General features: G+C 42.6%; 1 protein-coding gene across 5 annotated transcripts in view; it reads left to right on the forward strand.

Annotated features, from left to right (window-relative positions):
* The window catches only part of DHRSX (dehydrogenase/reductase X-linked), a 173,797-nt gene that overhangs the window by 133,275 nt on the left and 23,195 nt on the right, over positions 1-17,327 (forward strand). For all 5 annotated transcript variants that reach the window (XM_074814921.1, XM_074814924.1, XM_074814925.1 and 2 more), the window contains one exon: positions 7,694-7,901. In XM_074814921.1, the coding sequence (XP_074671022.1) occupies positions 7,694-7,901 (208 nt within the window). The remainder of the gene's footprint in view (positions 1-7,693; positions 7,902-17,327) is intronic.

The following is a 17,327-nucleotide window of genomic DNA, read 5'->3' on the forward strand; positions in this document are numbered from 1 at the left end:
AGAAGGCCCATTACTTCCTTCAACTTAAAAGCTCTATTGTAGGAGAGTTAGGAATCTTTCCACAAGTGGGTGGAGCATGCCTCAGAGCTCTTCTTGTTATAATCCAAGAGATAATCTTAAAAGATGTGTGACAATCTTCAATAACCTGAGATCCAGATTATCTAAGAGACAATATGAAAAGATATCTGGCCATGATCTTTCCCCATCATTCAAAAAGGTCATGAGGACACAGAATGTAGGTCTTGGAGTCTTGATCTGTTTCTTGGCTGCAGTAATGCAAACCCTTGCTTCTATTCATTTACTCATTCATTTGTTTGATGGAGATTTTTAATTGAATGAAAGGATACCATTATGCTCAAATACCACTTCAAATATTAACAAGTATTTAACACTGCATCATATGAACCGACTGTAGAAAAATGATGCTTCAGAAGAGGCAATCTATATCATTCTTTATAAAGAGATATATTTCTTGGGAGAATGGAATTACAGTAATTACAACTTGAACTTGCCATCAATATTTAAAATAATCAAAAACATTTGAAATTAACACCAATTGTACACAAACAGATAAATTAGACTTTTTTTAAGATACTGATTCTGGTGAGACTTTGAGAAGATCAGCTTTTGAATCTGTGTATCATACATTTGAGAACTGTGCTGAGCACACAGCAATGGAGCTGCACATAGCAAGGCAATCAGTAGAGCAGGAGGGCTCTTGACATCTCACCTCCTGCCAGTAGGAGGAGGGATCAGCCAAATGAAAAATTATGCTTTGGTTCCATCTGGATGACAGCGATGCCCAGTATGACAAGACCCTTCTTATTTTGCCTCTCATAAATATTTTTATAATAAAGACTTTCCACATTCCTTCACTAAATGTAGTCCTCCAAAGACAGTAAGTTAATTTTTGTTCCCTCTACATTTCCTACAAGCTGTAACAAGGGGCTACTCGCTGAATGCTATGTATTTATACAGTGAAGTGCTGAAGGTTGGGAAGCATGGCTTTAAAAAAAAACCCAAACCCCACAACTCAGCTTCCAGCTTGTGGCTCCTACTGAACTGTGGATTAAGCACAAGGCAGGAGTCACTGACTTGCAGAGAAATCAGCTACTGAGACCATCACCAATGTTTTACCTCAGAGAGAGAGAGCATCTCCCACTTCTACCCTTATACATATTCCCTAATTTTAAGAAGAAAAATGCTGCTTTACCACTGTTGAAAGATGTCAGAGAAAGCCCAGTTTTGGCCAGAGCTGTGTGTCAGCAGCACATGGCACTGAGGGGCTCACTGCAGGGAGAGGGGGAGGCTCTGAGATGTGGTCGGTCTTTGTCCATGGGTCAGAATGAAAGGGCAAGCTGGGCTGCTCTGAAAGTGCCTCCTGCCTCTGGCTGCTTAAGTAACCCCTGTGCAACCAATTAAGACATGAAGGTTTTGCTTTTCAGCTTGTGTAGAACCACTAATTTAATTTATCAGTCTTGTAGCCTTCCATTCCAACATGTCCATCACAGGGTCATGAGGGTACTTCAAGAGTCACTAATGCTCGAGTCCTTATTCACTCAAATTGCAGTTGCCAGTGTATTCCAGTTCAAACACACAGGGATATGCTAAGGCCACCTTGACTGTTACATGTATATATTTATAAATATTTATTTTAAAAGGCTACATATGAAATATATGAAAGAAATTTACATGAAGAAGTGTAGTTGTTTAGTGAACACCCAAAATATCCAGGCTTGTATATGAAATGGGTGACTATACAGTAGCCTGTAGTAGTTGCTGGTAACAGGACAGCCACTGTACAAAACATAACTGTAACAACATCTGAATAAGTAGATGTTAACACTTTAGATTGTAGTTTTGCTTAACTAATGCATATGCTTATTTCTTTCAATTGGCAAAATACTACTTTTCAGTGGTAATACATGTATTCTAATTTCTCCAACTCTGTCTTTTCTCCACCTCTGTATTTCCTTTTTTTTTTTTTTTTTTTGTATTGAGAGAAGATCACAACTGATGAGACTCAGCAAATGTGTTCATGGGATAAATATATGTAGTACTGTCAGGAAGTCTGCTTAAATTTAATAAGCGATATTTAGGACTCAGTCTTTGGTTTATCAGAGGAAAAGAGAGAGAACTGCTTATGATAACCAGAAAAGACATACCTGTATTCTGCAATATATTTCTGTAGCTGCTTCAAAATAAACTGCAAAATCTATCAAAAATCTTGCAAAATCTTGTGTTGCATTCCCTGGAGAAAGAAAATTTAAGACTCTGAAAGCTTCGTGAGTGTTTAATAATAGTCTTTTATATTCTTGACTAAGCAATGGTGATGGTGTGTTATGGCAAGATTAATACATAAATCATTAGGAAACTTTAGTCATTTTAATACAGCAAGTCTGTGTTTTGTTTAATTTACTGATTCATCCTAAGGCACATATATTGAAATTTTGTGTGGCCTTTCATTAAAAGCCCCACCATGTCACCCACGTTTTGCATCACTTGTCTTTTAATGGAGCACATAGCAATTGGGTTGTTCTGCAGTTTGATCTTGGTGCTCTCTACCCTCCAGGCAAATAACACGCTGGAAATTGGGGCACGTGGTGATGGGTGAGGGGAGGATGACATGCACAAGACAAGTGTGGTGTGAAAGAGGTCCACATCAGGAAAACTTCACAGGTTAAATGTAGCTGCATGTCAGTCAGTATGGTCACAGGTCCTCTGAGCCTTTTGTTGAAGCAAGCTGTAGTGGGGAAGGGAAAGGGTGCTGTCCCTGCACCCTTTTTTCAGTCGGTCTGTATCCACTTCCTCCACATGTGTGCATAATGCAAAAGCAACCGTTAATGAAAGAGAAAAAGCCAAGAGCAGCACCGGAGCCTGTGCACAGGAGGTGTGGAGGAAGTGGTGTGTGCCGAGCAGCAATTTTGTTTCCCCTATTACTCAGTGGGTACTCTAAGCCAACTTAATGCTCTTCGCTAAACACAGTATCACTGGATGTAAGTGGGAGACCTCTTCAGAACACAGACCAGCTAAAGCCAGACAGAAAAGAAACCAGAGTAAGACTGACTGCCAAGGGAAGTGCTAAACATGGATGCAGTTTTCAAACTTGGATAGTAGCTGAGTCCATATTTAAACACCTAATTAGCCACTGCAGGCTCCAGTTTGAAACTTGGCTTCTCATTACTTTTTACAAATACATTGCCCGAGAATGCTAGGGAGACTGCTGCTGGAGACAGCACCATGGAGATGAGTGGTAAAATCCGTGTCTGATGGAAAAGAAGAAAAGAAAAAGAAAAAAAATCAGCAAAGAACAAGGCACTCACTCACTCACTCACTCCACTTATTTTGTTTTGGCAAAAATACAAAAACAATCCCTTTCTCTTCTCCTCCCTATTTTTTGTAATGACAATTCACACCTGTCAGTCAAAGTCTGCAAGTTGAAACTTGCAAAAAATCTTAAGCCAAAAATAAGAATTTCTGCTAAAAATTAATTGAACATAAAATACATAGCCTGCCTCATCCTGATCCTTTATTCATCAGTACAGGATCAATAAAATATTTTAAAAGCAAGGAGAAGTCTTGTATATTGCTTCTCTCTTGGCCAGATTTCAAAGCAGCTAATTAAATTCTGTCTGCCCTAACTCCTCCTGTAGTTTTCATTTAGTGAGTTATGCATTGCCCTATTTTATCAGCACCGACTTGGCAAAATGCTATGGAGGATCATCCCCCAGGGGAGACTGTTTTCTATGGCAGGAAGAGTGGTCCACAGAGACCCCCACTCAAATGAATGGGTGAGCATGAACTTCTTCAAGCTATTGATGTGAGGCACGCCACTCCTTCCCACTGGACTTCTTCCCACCAAGTCCTTGCTCCAGTTTTCTTAGCTGCTGACCATGCACAGGCTTGCCATACCACAGCACATGCTGTATGGCATAGCTCGAGCCTGGTGGGAAGTATTAGGATGGATCCCTGGGCAGTCAAACACCACTACCTTCTAGCTCTCTAGCTCACTGGCCACCATGCATATATGCCACCAGGAGCTGGGAGCTACCAGTCTGTGCCTGGCTGGCCACCTAGTTAGGAGGTAGAATTTCTGTGCCTGAGAGTCTGCCTGCCTTGCTGCAAAGCACCAATAACCTGTGTCCTCAGGGGTCCAAGAGTCACAGGCACCTCCCGTGCATTGGTGTGCAAGCACATTTTGCTGGTAAGCTGGGTTCTGCTTTGGGCTGGTTGGCCTCTTGTATGCACTTTCATTTCAGAAAGCTTTTAGAGCCCTGAGAAAATGAAAGCAATGTGGAAATGTGTAATGTCAATATTATTTTATTTAGTATAAAATTATACTTTCATTCAGTGTAGAAAATGTACCTACAGAGCATAGAGTGTCAAGAGAGGCTAGATTTAGATGCACAGGCTTTGAAGCCAGATAATTCCATGTGTAAGAGGAATACGTTTTATGATTTTAAACTGAAAGAGGGTATACTTATATTGGACATAAGGAAGAAATTCTTTACTGTGAGGGTGGTGGGACACTGGAACAGGTTGCCCAGAGAGGTTGTGGATGCCCCCTCTCTGGAAGTGTTCAAGGCCAGGTTGGACGGGGCTTTGAGCAACCTGGTCTAGTGGAAGGTGTCCCTGCCCATGGCAGGGGTGTTGGAACTAGATGATCTTTAAAGGTCTCTTCCAACCCAAACCATTCTCTGATTCTACATGTATGTGCATGGGAGTTGCAATCATGATGCCGGGACAGGAGCCTACATGCTTCTATTTTTCTGATGCCTAACGTCAAGACTGGATGTAATGAAAACAAGTAAACAGTATTGATTTTTTTTTTTTTCCAACCATGGCATTTAAACAACATGATTCAAATGAGGTCTCACAAACAAAACAGTTGTTCAATGACAATCCTTGTCAGTTCTGTGTCACAGGTTATTCCTATGTCTTATGTAGTCCATTGATGTCAGATTCCTGGAAAGCAAAAAGCACACACAGACTAAATGGGAAGAGAGCAGGTAATCATTGCAAGGATTCTGCCAAACGTGTCTGCTCTGTGTATCCAATTTTATATCCTTAATATCTATAGTATGTTACTGAAGTCTGATTCCCCACTGCCTCGCAAGTCATTTGCATCTCTGCACTGTGATATAAAAGGCTTCCTCGCTGATTGGATAGCTTTTTATATCTTCTCAGCACTCGTGTTTCTCTGACATAGATATCTATGCAAAGTACAAGGCTTGTGAGGATCCGGCCCCTGTAGTTCATGCTTCATTGCCACAAGGTAAGTCAAAACAGCACTCGCACAAAATGTGGGAATGGGAAGTCATGAGGAGCATTCACAGTCCTCCTGCCTGGCATCTGAAGGTTACTGAAGGCCAGACTAGAGCCAGGCAGAACAAGTCAGAGTAGTCCCCAGCCCTGTTTCCCTGCGAGCCGCTTGCCAGACAAGATCACTCTAATTCAACTCGGGAAGCTTGTCCCGTGCCCCAGCTTGCATTCTCCACTGGTGGGGGAATGGTGGCACAGATGGAGAAGTGCCAGGGTTGTCTGCCAGCTGGCTGCCGGAGGCAGCTTCGGATGAGTGCTTCTTCCCATGGGTGGCGTGAGCTCTGCCCCGCACGGCTGCTCAAGGGAAGCTCGTAGTGGCTGAGTATCTGGTCCTTCAAGTTAAAAGGGTTGAAATATGCATGAAACATAAGGTGACATTTTGAGTGTCTCAGATCAGAGCACGGATGTTACTGAATTTAAAATGTAACTGCAATTTCCTGACTAATGCCAAGTCACTTTTATATTCATGCAGTGATTGTTCTTTATTCTTAAAATAGCCCATTATACCCCGAGGCACAGGTGATATCTTTATGATGATGGAGCTTCGTTATCCAGCACATTACAGTTCAGGCCGTTGTTTGGTGCAAGGGCTGTTTATGATCAGCTGTCCTTTTTTATTCTCTCTCAATTTATATGCTTTTGTAGCCTGTTTGTTTGTGATTTGCTTGAACAAGAATAGAGCAGGGGAAAAAAAGAAGGAAAAAAAAGAGAGATGCACTGGAGATTCAGTGTTGTTGTCTTTTACTTCCTGTAGCTGAGCTGTACAATTTACCATTGTGTCTCCAAGTTCCTGAGTCCATTCAGATAATATGAACAGTTAAATTGCTCCAGTAGCCTTATACCTCTGCAGAGACTCAGCCTGTTTGTAGCATGCAGGGCTTTCTGTGGTGAAGTGTACAGGATATTATAAATAAGGTATTCAACAAGAATGAGAACAAAAAGAACCCTGAGACATATTTGCTATTCACTCAAAACAAAAACCTTGCAAGTAGTGGCAACCACAGAAAACTGAAGGCAGGATTTTCAGTGGAGTAGAAGCATCCCCAGCCTGGGCATTTACTGCACTAAGGGTGAAGGTGTAGAGGATGGAGCTGTAGCTGCAGCTGTCACAGAGGCAGGACATCAATTAGGGGGAAAGAGAGAGTTGGGAAAGAGAGATCTACTCCTCAGTGAGTGCCCTTCTATCTCCCTCCACCAGCAGTAGCTGCTGCTCCGCATACCCCAGTCCCTGGCTCCACATGGGCAGCAGCATCAAGCAGCGCCACTTCCTGGACTCTGGCAGAGAAAAAGGGGATGGTGACTAGAGCTGTTTTGCTGCCCCCAAGAAGTCCATTGCTTTAGGCTCCTGCCTGCTTTGCCTATGAGCTGTCTATAATATTAGGAATTATCTTTGGTTCTGCTAAGCACAAAAAAAGGTTAGATGAGAGGCTGTAGTAATTACAAGAGTCAATTGTCATGGCATAGGAATTTGTGGAAGTGATGCTGAGGCCCCAGTCGGGAGGAGCATTTTAAGTGACATACCTGCTAATTTGCCTGGAACTAGCCTGCTTATTTAAAAAAAAAATACCGCTGCCTGCATACAGTGAAACCCAACTAATCAGCAGTTCCTAGAAAGTTTGACTTGAAAGAAAGGCAGATTCAGCATCCAGATGAGAGAGGTGCACAGGAGTCTCAACAGGTAATGTTTTGCCATAACTTCGAGTATTGTGTGCCTTCATCGCACCTCCTGTTTGGCACAGACCCTGCCAGCCCTCTTTGCTCTGAAGGCTGTATATGGCATAATTGTGGTTACACTTGCAGCGGCCCTCCTTGCCCCATCTTTTTATCCATCTCTTTAGCTGTGCGTAATCTGGTGTGTCACTGGGGCAGGTGCAGTGATTACCTTACTCATCTGTATTGTGCCCAACACAGGAGCTTTCATCAGATAGTAGGTCCTGATGCAATACAAATAATAATAACAAGGAGCACTATGATCAGGCATGGATTTACTGGGTGGGAACAGGATATGGATGTGTGGGAAGAGGGCAGTGAGGAAGGGGAGAGTAGTCGAGGGCCTCTAGGTGATAATATCCTGGAGAATGCTGCCTCAGCATTTCTAGTTTAAATAGTTTGACATAGAGATTCTGGCAGGAACTGTGTAATTTTATATTAATTCTTTTCTCTGCCATAAATCAGACTTGGTGTCTGATGGAATAGTCACCAGAACTCCAGCAAACAACACACCTGCCAATGATAAGCTGTTTCTTCTGATGACTCAATGTATAGTTGTCTGTTTGCTGGATATGCAGTACATTTGATGTTTGTGCAATTCTGTTTTCCTTCTGATTTTTTTTTATGTGCATCTCCCTCTGTCTTTCTTTTCTGTATACAGATGTTCGTATTCACCCCATGGAGCCTATGCCCAAAGCAAACTTGCCCTTGTGTTATTTACCTATCGACTACAGCATCTTCTGACTGCAAATGGAAGCCATGTGACTGCTAATGTAGTAGACCCTGGAGTAGTGAATACAGATCTCTACAAGCATGTGTTTTGGGTTGTAAAAGTGGCCAAATGGATGACAGCCTGGTTATTTTTCAAGGTATGCCATTTTTAAAGCCATTTTGTTGATGTGTCCTGCATTGTGAGATCTCTAAGCACAGAGCTGAAGGTGTTTTGAAGTTTATCGTAATGTATGGTATTTATTGCATTTCTCTGTGCTGATGAGATGTACAACTGATAAAGACAGTCCTTCCCCAGAATAAACAGTTATTTTAAATGGAGGGAGTGAGATCTCACAGTAAGGGAAGGAAATGCCCTTCACTGTCTGACCATACACTGATTATCTTCGCCCTGATCTACCCATGTGCCTCTGTGCGTGCATGTGGGCAGAACATTGTCCTAACAGGGAGCCAGAATATGCAAAGTGTTCCTTGGAAATGTCTTGTACGTCCTCTTAATGAGAAGCAGATGTGATCTGGCATGGTGTACATGTACTCAATATGTTATAGAGAAGAGGGCAAAGGGAAGAATGAAGCTGTACAAAAATGGTGGTGGGAAGTGGCCACACTCCAGGCTGTGCAGGACCAGACACTTGTGCTCTGGGAGGTGGGACAGTTTTCATTCAGCTTTTTCATTCTAACACAATTGTAGTGGTACCTGATTTATCTATTCCTGGTCTGCATTAGGAAACTTAAAGCTGTTTGGTAAAACCAATCCAGAAGTGGGGCAGACCCAGTTAAGGTTAATTTCAGTAACATTTTATAGTGGTGTAAGTAGATCAATCTGAAATCAGTTTAGCTGCATAGGTGCAATCTCCTCATGTGGACAAGCCTTAGGAGGATTTGTGCTGAGAAAATGTACTGCTTATAATTCTTTCAGAAAGTAGTTTTGGATTAAGTGAATGGAACCTGATTCCTTTAGAGAAAATTCAATGTTCTAATTAAAATGAAGTATTTTAGATCAAGGGGCATGTCCCACAAAGCAAATTAATTTTAAACTTTGATATGGAAATATCACTAGCTTTAATTTTAGAAATGAAACTGGAGGCTGGAAGAGTGGCTGCAAAATAAGATGCAAACAAATAAACCCATATTTAAAAAAATTAATAGAAACTTCTGAGTACACCTTGAATATTGCAATAAAATTATAATAAGAATGCTCATGTAATGCATTCTTAAAGAAGCAGAGTGCAGCTTTGCCAGATCATATATATTAAACTTGTTTTGCCTCTTGCGATTGCCATTTTAAATATCAGTCTTGGGTGCTGGTGTTTTTATGATTAGACTTACTCCACCTTGCTAACATAACAGTTTCATGTAGATGTTAGGTTGTGCTTAGTATTTCCTCCAGAGCCATAAAATTCTGACAAAAACTCTGTGTCTGAGAATGAGAATTGAGTCTCTTGTTGTTTACAGCACTCAATCCCATCCAGTTTTTTGGTGTGCCCAGGGAGACATTTCTGTATTATACTATATGATGTTTATACACTGAATGGGATGTCACTGAACACACATAAAATGAGTTTGGATTTATCACAAGAGGGAGTCTTATACTTACAGCTCTAATAGTAATGCTGCTGATAGTTCCTGATCACTTCCTATTCTCTGAATGAGATACCCCTCTAAAGGAGTTCTGCCTTGCAACAAGTGATGGACAGACATACTGACTTGCATGGAAGTGCAATGTGTGTACAGCCTGAGAAGAAAATGCATCAATTGGTTTTTGAATCAGAATAACTTCAGGTTTGGATAAGTGAATGCTTCAGCTATTGAGGTTGAGATTTTCACATTTTTATTAACACTCGATGTGTCTTTCCCATAAGCCAAAAGAGAGGGAAACGCTTACTATCACTCTTCCTGTCCTCCATTACACTTCTGAGTTACAGCTCCAAATTCTACTCTTTGCTTATTGCTTAAGATACATTTATGTACACAGGATTGAGTTTGCCTTCTTTTCTCACATTCATAGAATCATAGAATGGTTTGACTTGGAAGGGATCTTAAAGATCATCTAGTTCCAATCCCCCTGCCATGGGCAGGGACACCTTCCACTAGACCAGGTTGCTCAAAGCCCCATCCAACCTGGCCTTGAACACTTCCAGGGAGGGGGCATCCACAACCTCTCTGGGCAACCTGTTCCAGTGTCTCACCACCCTCACAGTAAAGAATTTCTTCCTAATATCTAATCTGAATCTACCTTCTTTCAGTTTAAACCCGCTACCCCTCATCCTTTCACTACATTCCCTCATGCAGAGTCCCTCCCTATCTTTCCTGCAGGCCCCCTTTAAGTGCTGGAAGGCTGCTCTAAGGTCTCCCTGGAGCCTTCTCTTCTTCAGGCTGAACAACCCCAACTCTCTCAGGCTGTCTTCATAAGGGAGGTTCTCCAGCCCCCTGATCATCTTCATGGCTCTCCTCTGGACACACTTCAACAGATCCATGTCCTTCTTATGTTGGGGGCCCCAGAGCTGGACACAGTACTCCAGGTGGGGTCTCACGAGAGCGGAGTGGAGGGTCAGAATCACCTCCCTCGACCTGCTGGCCACACTTCTCTTGACACAGCTCAGGATATGGTTGGGCTGGGCTGCAAGTGCACATTGCTGGGTCATAGTCAGTTTTTCATCCCCTAATACTCCCAAGTCCTTCTCTGGAGGGCTGCTCTCAACCACTCCTTGTCCAGCCTGTATTTGTGCTTGGGATTGCCCTGACCCATGTGCAGAACCTTGCACTTGGCCTTGTTGAACTTCATGAGGTTCTCACGGGCATTCAGGAGCACTTCATCACATAGGTACGCCCTGTTCAGCTCCGGCAGAACTGCATCACAAGGTGATGTTTAGCTCCACAGCAAGCTCACGTTGAAAGCCTGCCTGGCGATTTCAGTAGCACTGTACCAAGTGCTGTAATACCCAGCATTCAAGCCTGGGTAGGTCTTTTGTTGGTCTCATGCACTAGGGTAAATTTCCCCTGAGAAAAGTAAGAAGGCAAGTACAAGAAAATTCATTTGTCTGATAATATTAACTGATGGTTGATATTACAGATTTCTTCTCCCCTGGAATTTTGTTCCTGAGTGCACATACATGAATCTTCCTTCTTGGATTATGGCAGTAATGCAGTGAAAATGAGGTGATAGCTCTCTAATCATATTGGCTCAACTAACTTTTCTCACCCTGAAGTATTCTGAAGCCGTTTCTAAACGCATGCAGGAAATTGCTTCACCTGCTGCAACCTGGCGCTCATGAGAGTGAACACCGCCCAGATAGCTCTGGTGAGGAAATGCATCACGAATTTATCACATCACATTCCCTCGGGAGACAGTCAACATGTTGTTCAATTTAATTCCAAAATATTGTGGCAGAGCCTTCCACTACCTTTAAATGCACTTTTGCCAGCACTGGTCCCCTGTTGCATTCAAGTCAAATACCTCCTAGGGACGGCAGCGTGGCCCCCACTCTTGTTGGGCTGCTTGTATTTGAGGCAACTCCGCGTGGTAGATAAGGCTGTCGACTCAACATATGCCTCAGAGCTGCCTCAAGATATTTAGGTACTTAACATATAAACCTGCAGTCTCGGAAATAGGCCATGATATGTACGTATAATTTACTCAAAGTATTAACAGCTTGAGTTTCTTGGAACTGTGAAACATTGTCTTCTGGTCTTCATACGAGGCTCAGAAAAATCTCTGCCAAATCAGTTTGGGGTTTTTTTTCCCCCAACAAGCTACAGTGAGAAGCACCCCTGTAGAAATAAGACTGGCCAAGCTAAAGGATCTGGTGACAGTCATAAAATTTGTGGAATGAATGCCTGCCCTTTAGAAGTGATCGTTTCATTCTTTCTCAGCTTGATTCTTTCTCAGGAGAGTTATTGTCTGCTGCAGTACTTGTTCTTTAAATTTCCATTTTGCAAATGTTTTCTCTACATTTTTAATAAACAGGGTTTGCACTTGTCACACACAAGAGAGAAATTATGTTTATTCCCCCCCAAAATAAATTAATTTCTACCCCTATGACTTCTCGGTAAATAGAAGCTGACGGGCTGTCACAGTCCTCTGCAGTGCAGTGCAGTGAAATAGTTATCCCTTAGGAATTTTTAACATAAAATGATCTTTTTTTTGAAGACATAAAGTCCAAACTAAGAAAGAATAACTAATTAATAGGAAGATAATAGCCTAAAAAAAATTAGTTGGACATCAAACTGCAGTTTAGCCAACTGTGCAACACACCGGTTTTAGTGATGGGTACGGTCCAAGCTGGAAGCCAGGAAGGTACCATTTCCCTCTCAAGTATTTCTGCTTCTGCTACAGATACTGAATATTCATTCTTAAGCCAGATGGCCTCTGCTTGTGATACTATTAAAATGCCTTAGAGCAAAAAAAAAATGTTGACTCTCATTAATGTCCAATGGCAGGGACTGTTCTGCTTCATATGACTTCATTATGCCATCAAAATAGAGACATTTCCTGCATAGCAGTGTCATAAACTTTCCTAAAACCTGCTTTGTGACAAGCTTGGTGAACATGCCATTATCAGAGACAGAGTATTTGGTTCTTTCAGCCACCTCAGATTGGTATTTAGGAAGGCATTGTGGCAGGAATACTACACATCAGATCTTGTCTCAGCTGTCATTTCCAAAGACATAGTGCCACGTAAGTGATTATTGACTGACAAACTGAAAACGAGCAGGATTAGTGACCCTGCCAGCCTGTAGAAGTGAAGGGAAAGGCTTCAGGAGCACAGGTTAGAAATCAGCCAATATAAACTGGTTCATTTCTTTCATCTGTCAAAACAGGCTTAACTTTAGTGTAATTTTGCTAGAACATTTTTAAAGCAATGGTTCCAATCTGTAAGTGCTGCTAGAAAACAAGATCTAAAGAACCTGGATTCTTCATTCCTGCCAGAGGACATAGTCATGCAGGTCTTATTGCAGCATTTCTTATTCAAACTGTCCCTTTGGCACTGTGAATGTAGAAAATTCATTTCATCCTCCCCCTGAGGTGTCAGAAGACAAACACATCATCGCACAATAATGCCAGCTGTAGAGAATGAGAATAATTAAATTCTACAGCTGAAAGCAGCAATTCATCAGCATCAACATCTTCCGTCCATGTGAGTGTGTGGTCCTCATGTAAAGCTAGTCTAGAATTTTCTCACAAAATGAAAACTCCTTGCAGAAGCATGTCATTTGTGGTTAATTTTTACAAAAGGCTTTTCATATCAAAAGTAGGATTCTGGTCAAAATCAGAGAGAAGGAAATGGTATATTTTATTCCAGCAACTCTGGTCTTTAAGCAGGTCCCATTTTCATACACATTGGTATAGGGATTTAAGCTTCAGAGCCATAGGCTTTCTTTTTTCCATCTAATAAATATTTGATTATTCATACAGCCATATAACAATTCTAGGGGGAAAGATGGAGGGACCCATCTGAGAAGGCTAATGAGTGATCCATCTTTGAGCTCCCAAATCCTGATGATCTGGGTATTTTTCTTGCCTGTGAATCCCTGCACTAGGGTAGGCATCCAGGTCCTGCCTGTTACGGGGTATGTTGATGCAGCTTGGCTTCTTTATTTATTCTAACTGCTGAATAAGAAGGCTTCGGACCACAGTCTCTTGTGTCTATCCCCCTAAAGTAGGCTGACTCTCAGTGCACACCTAAATAGCATTGGACCCTGGCCTCCACTGAACCTGTTGTTCTCCTGTGTCCCCAGATACCATTGTTTTTGTGCATATTTTCTCAGGACTAAGCAGTTGTGTGAGCCAGCATAGCCAGGATGCAAGAACAACCACAAAACCACAGATGAAATGCAAAGAGTGAATTTATTCTTGTTACCTCATGACCCAGGGGATCTCCGTAGCAGCACCTGGGCAGAGGCACGCAAGCAGGGACACAGGCACTGCAGAGCTCAGTCCTTGCTAGGCAGAAAAAGGAGAAGAAAGAAAAGTTCTCAAACCTGCTGCTTTCACCTGTGTATATCAGGGATTTTTGCAGGCATAGTTTTCCACTGTGCTTTGATCTTTCCTGCAGCAGGGCAGGAATCTCAAAGATGTTCGATAAGGTGCCTCTGAGCCTCTCAGGGGCCTATGTTATCTAAATGCAGACATTCTACCCATCAAGCACATGAAGCTAAACAACAATTAGTATGATATATGTGGTTTTTGACACCCCAGCTGCAAATCACTTGAGCATATTTACAATCCTCCTCACCAATCTTTTGTTGTATTCCCACAGCAGTCAAAATGTTTATTATAGGAAGCATGTTAAGAGTTGCTGGAGAGTGTTTTGATGGCAAGAAAATGAAGGATTTGTGTTGTGTGTCTTGGAGTATGGCACGCAAAGGGGTAAGGATGTTGGACAGGACAGCACAAAATGGGTGGGATTGTGTTGCAGTACAACAGAGGGAGTCAAGACTGTTGAAATTCATAGCATCATAGAATGGCTTGGGTTGGAAAGGACCTTAAAGATCATCTAGTTTCAACCAATCTGCCATGGGCAGGGACACCTTCCACTAGACTATGTTGCTCAAAGCCCCATCCAACCTGGTTACGAACACTTCCAGGGAGGGGACGTTCACAACCTCTCTGAGCAACCTGTTCCAGTGTCTCACCACCCTCACAATAAAAAATGTTTCCCTCTTTCAGTTTGAAACTATTACTCCTGTCCTATCACTACAGTCCCTGATAAAGAGTCCATCCCTATCTTTCCTGTAGGGCCCCTTTAAGTGCTGGAAGGCCACCATAAGGTCTCCCTGGAACCTTCTCTTCTTCAGGCTGAACAACCCCAACTCTCTCAGGCTGTCTTCATAAGGGAGGTTCTCCAGCCCCCTGATCATCTTCATGGCTCTCCTCTGGACACACTTCAACAGATCCATGTCCTTCTTATGTTGGGGGCCCCAGAGCTGGACACAGTACTCCAGGTGGGGTCTCACGAGAGCGGAGTAGAGGGTCAGAATCACCTCCCTCGACCTGCTGGCCACACTTCTCTTGACACAGCTCAGGATACGGTTGGGCTGGGCTGCAAGTGCACATTGCTGGGTCATAGTCAGTTTTTCATCCCCTAATACTCCCAAGTCCTTCTCTGGAGGGCTGCTCTCAACCACTCCTTGTCCAGCCTGTATTTGTGCTTGGGATTGCCCTGACCCATGTGCAGAACTTTGCACTTGGCCTTGTTGAACTTCATTAAGTTTGTATGGGCCCACGTCTCAAGGTCCCTCTAGATAGCATCCTTTCCCTCCAGCATGTCGACTGCACCATACAGCTTGGTGTCATCGGCAGACTTGCTGAGGATGTACTCAATTCCACTGTCCATGTTGCCAACAAAGATGTTAAACAGCACTGGTCCCAGTACTGACCCCTAAGGAACGCCACTTGGACATCAAGCTGTTGACCCCAACTCTTTCAGTGTGACCATCCAGCCAGTTCCTTATCCACTGAGTAGCCATCCAGTGAATTCCTTATCTACCAAGTGGTCCATCCATCAAATCCATGTCTCTCCAATTTAGAGACAAGAATGTTGTGTGGGGCAGTGTCAAATGCTTTGCACAAGTCCAGGTATCCAGGTAGATGACGTCAGTTGCTCTTCTCTTATCCACCAGCACTGTAACCCCATCACAGAAGGCCACCAAATTCATCAGGCACAATTTGCCCTTAGTGAAGCCATGTTGGATGTCACCAATCACCTCCTTATTTTCTATGTGCCCTAGCATAGTTTCCAGGAGGATCTGCTCCATGATCTTGCTGGGCACAGAGGTGAGACTGACTGGCCTTTAGTTCCCTCGGTCCTCCTTTTCTCCCTTTTTAAAAATGGGGGTTATGCTTCCCATTTTCCAGTCAGTGGGAACTTCACCGGACTGCCATTTCTCAAATATGATGGATAGTGGCTTAGCCCCTTTATCCACCAGTTCCCTCAGGACCCATCTCATCAGGTCCCATGGACTTGTGCACCTTCAGGTTCCTTAAATGGTCTCAATCCTGATCTTCTCCTACAGTGGATGGTTCTTAATATTCCTGGTCCCTGCCTTTGCCTTCTGCAACTTGGGTGGTGTGGCTGGAGCACTTGCCAGTGAAGATTGAGGTAAAAAGTCGTTGAGTACCTCAGCCTTCTCCATATTCTGGGTAACCAGGTCTCCCTGTTTACAACTCTTATTGGAGCCGCTGCTGGCATGATCTATCCCCAAACCACACCCAGGCTTCCTCTTGGAGGGTGCTAATTGGAACAGGCTGAAACACAGCTGTGGAGCAAGCGAAAAATTAATCAGTGTGCACAAAGAGATCCAACTCATGCCCTGTCCCACAGTTTTAGTTGTTTGGTTAAAAACAGAAAAGCATCCTTTTTTTTTTTATTTTTCCTGACAGTGGGAAAAGGGAAGGCTATCTTCCATCTTTTAAAAGTGTTCATAGGACAGGAAATATGTCACCATGTCTAACTCTGCCTGCAAGATTGACCCTTTTTAGCCTGAAAAATGGCCTAAAGAAACATAGGTTGATCGTACACTATGCACTATGTAGAAACCTATCCTTGCCCTATGTGAAGTTGTTTTGGAGCGAAACTTTTGGACTGGTAAGTGACTGAAATGTAATTTTTCTGGCAAGTCAGAAGCATACTGAAAACAGATCTTTCTCCTGTGTAAGAAAGAGTTTATGCCTAACTCCTGTGTGGTAGAGGACTGTTGATTTAACTTGACAGCTCAGGCAGATTCTTTCATTCTATCTGAAAGGAATTCAATCTGTATCCAAAAGAGTGAAAAAAAAAAGTCTCTGTATTGATGTAATGAGGAGAGAGTAAAAAAACAGTTAAGGAATTGTGAAAATATATGAGCCTAACCAGTGTTAACACATCAGCACCTATTGTCTTGAAATCTGTAACTATTTTCATATTTAGAACCCGCAGAGTTAGTTAGGAAAGACATTTTCCATCAATCAATTTATTCCTTGCTAACATTTCTCAGCAGTACATACTATGTATTTGGTTAATACCTTTGTATGGTAATCCCCAGCCAGACTTGTTGAAAATGGAGAAAACACAAAAGAGGAAGACAGTTTTCTGTGGACCAAACACATGCCAGGGACTTGGTCTGGTTTCTGTCAGTTTAAAAGAAGGTAGCCACAATGCCTCTAATGTAAAGATCGCAGAAAAGAGGTTGAAAGGTTGGGGAGTTAGAGAAAATCTTGAAATTTCAACTAGACCATTAGCCTTTCACTTTCAATCCATAATCTATAGTTAGTGGTTATGGTTATATCATCACACTACTATAATTCTCCCTCACATGCCTGGGAAGTTCTACCTCCATCACCATGTAATCAAAATTCCATTTTATTTCAGTCAGGTAATACAATGCTGCTGGAAACTTGAACCCACTGCCAGCAGAATACAGGGCAGCCACTAGTCTTTCTCATCAGCATATCTCTCAGATACCTCTTTGAGAGAGAGAAAGAACAAGAGGGAGAGGAGACCACCCCAGCCCCACTAAAACAACCCATTCATCAAGGGCAGGTCAGGAGTTACAGGCAGTTTCTCTCTTCCATGTTGAAGAGCCAT

Source organism: Strix aluco, chromosome 2, assembly GCF_031877795.1.
Source record: "Strix aluco isolate bStrAlu1 chromosome 2, bStrAlu1.hap1, whole genome shotgun sequence".
Lineage (NCBI taxonomy): Eukaryota > Metazoa > Chordata > Aves > Strigiformes > Strigidae > Strix > Strix aluco.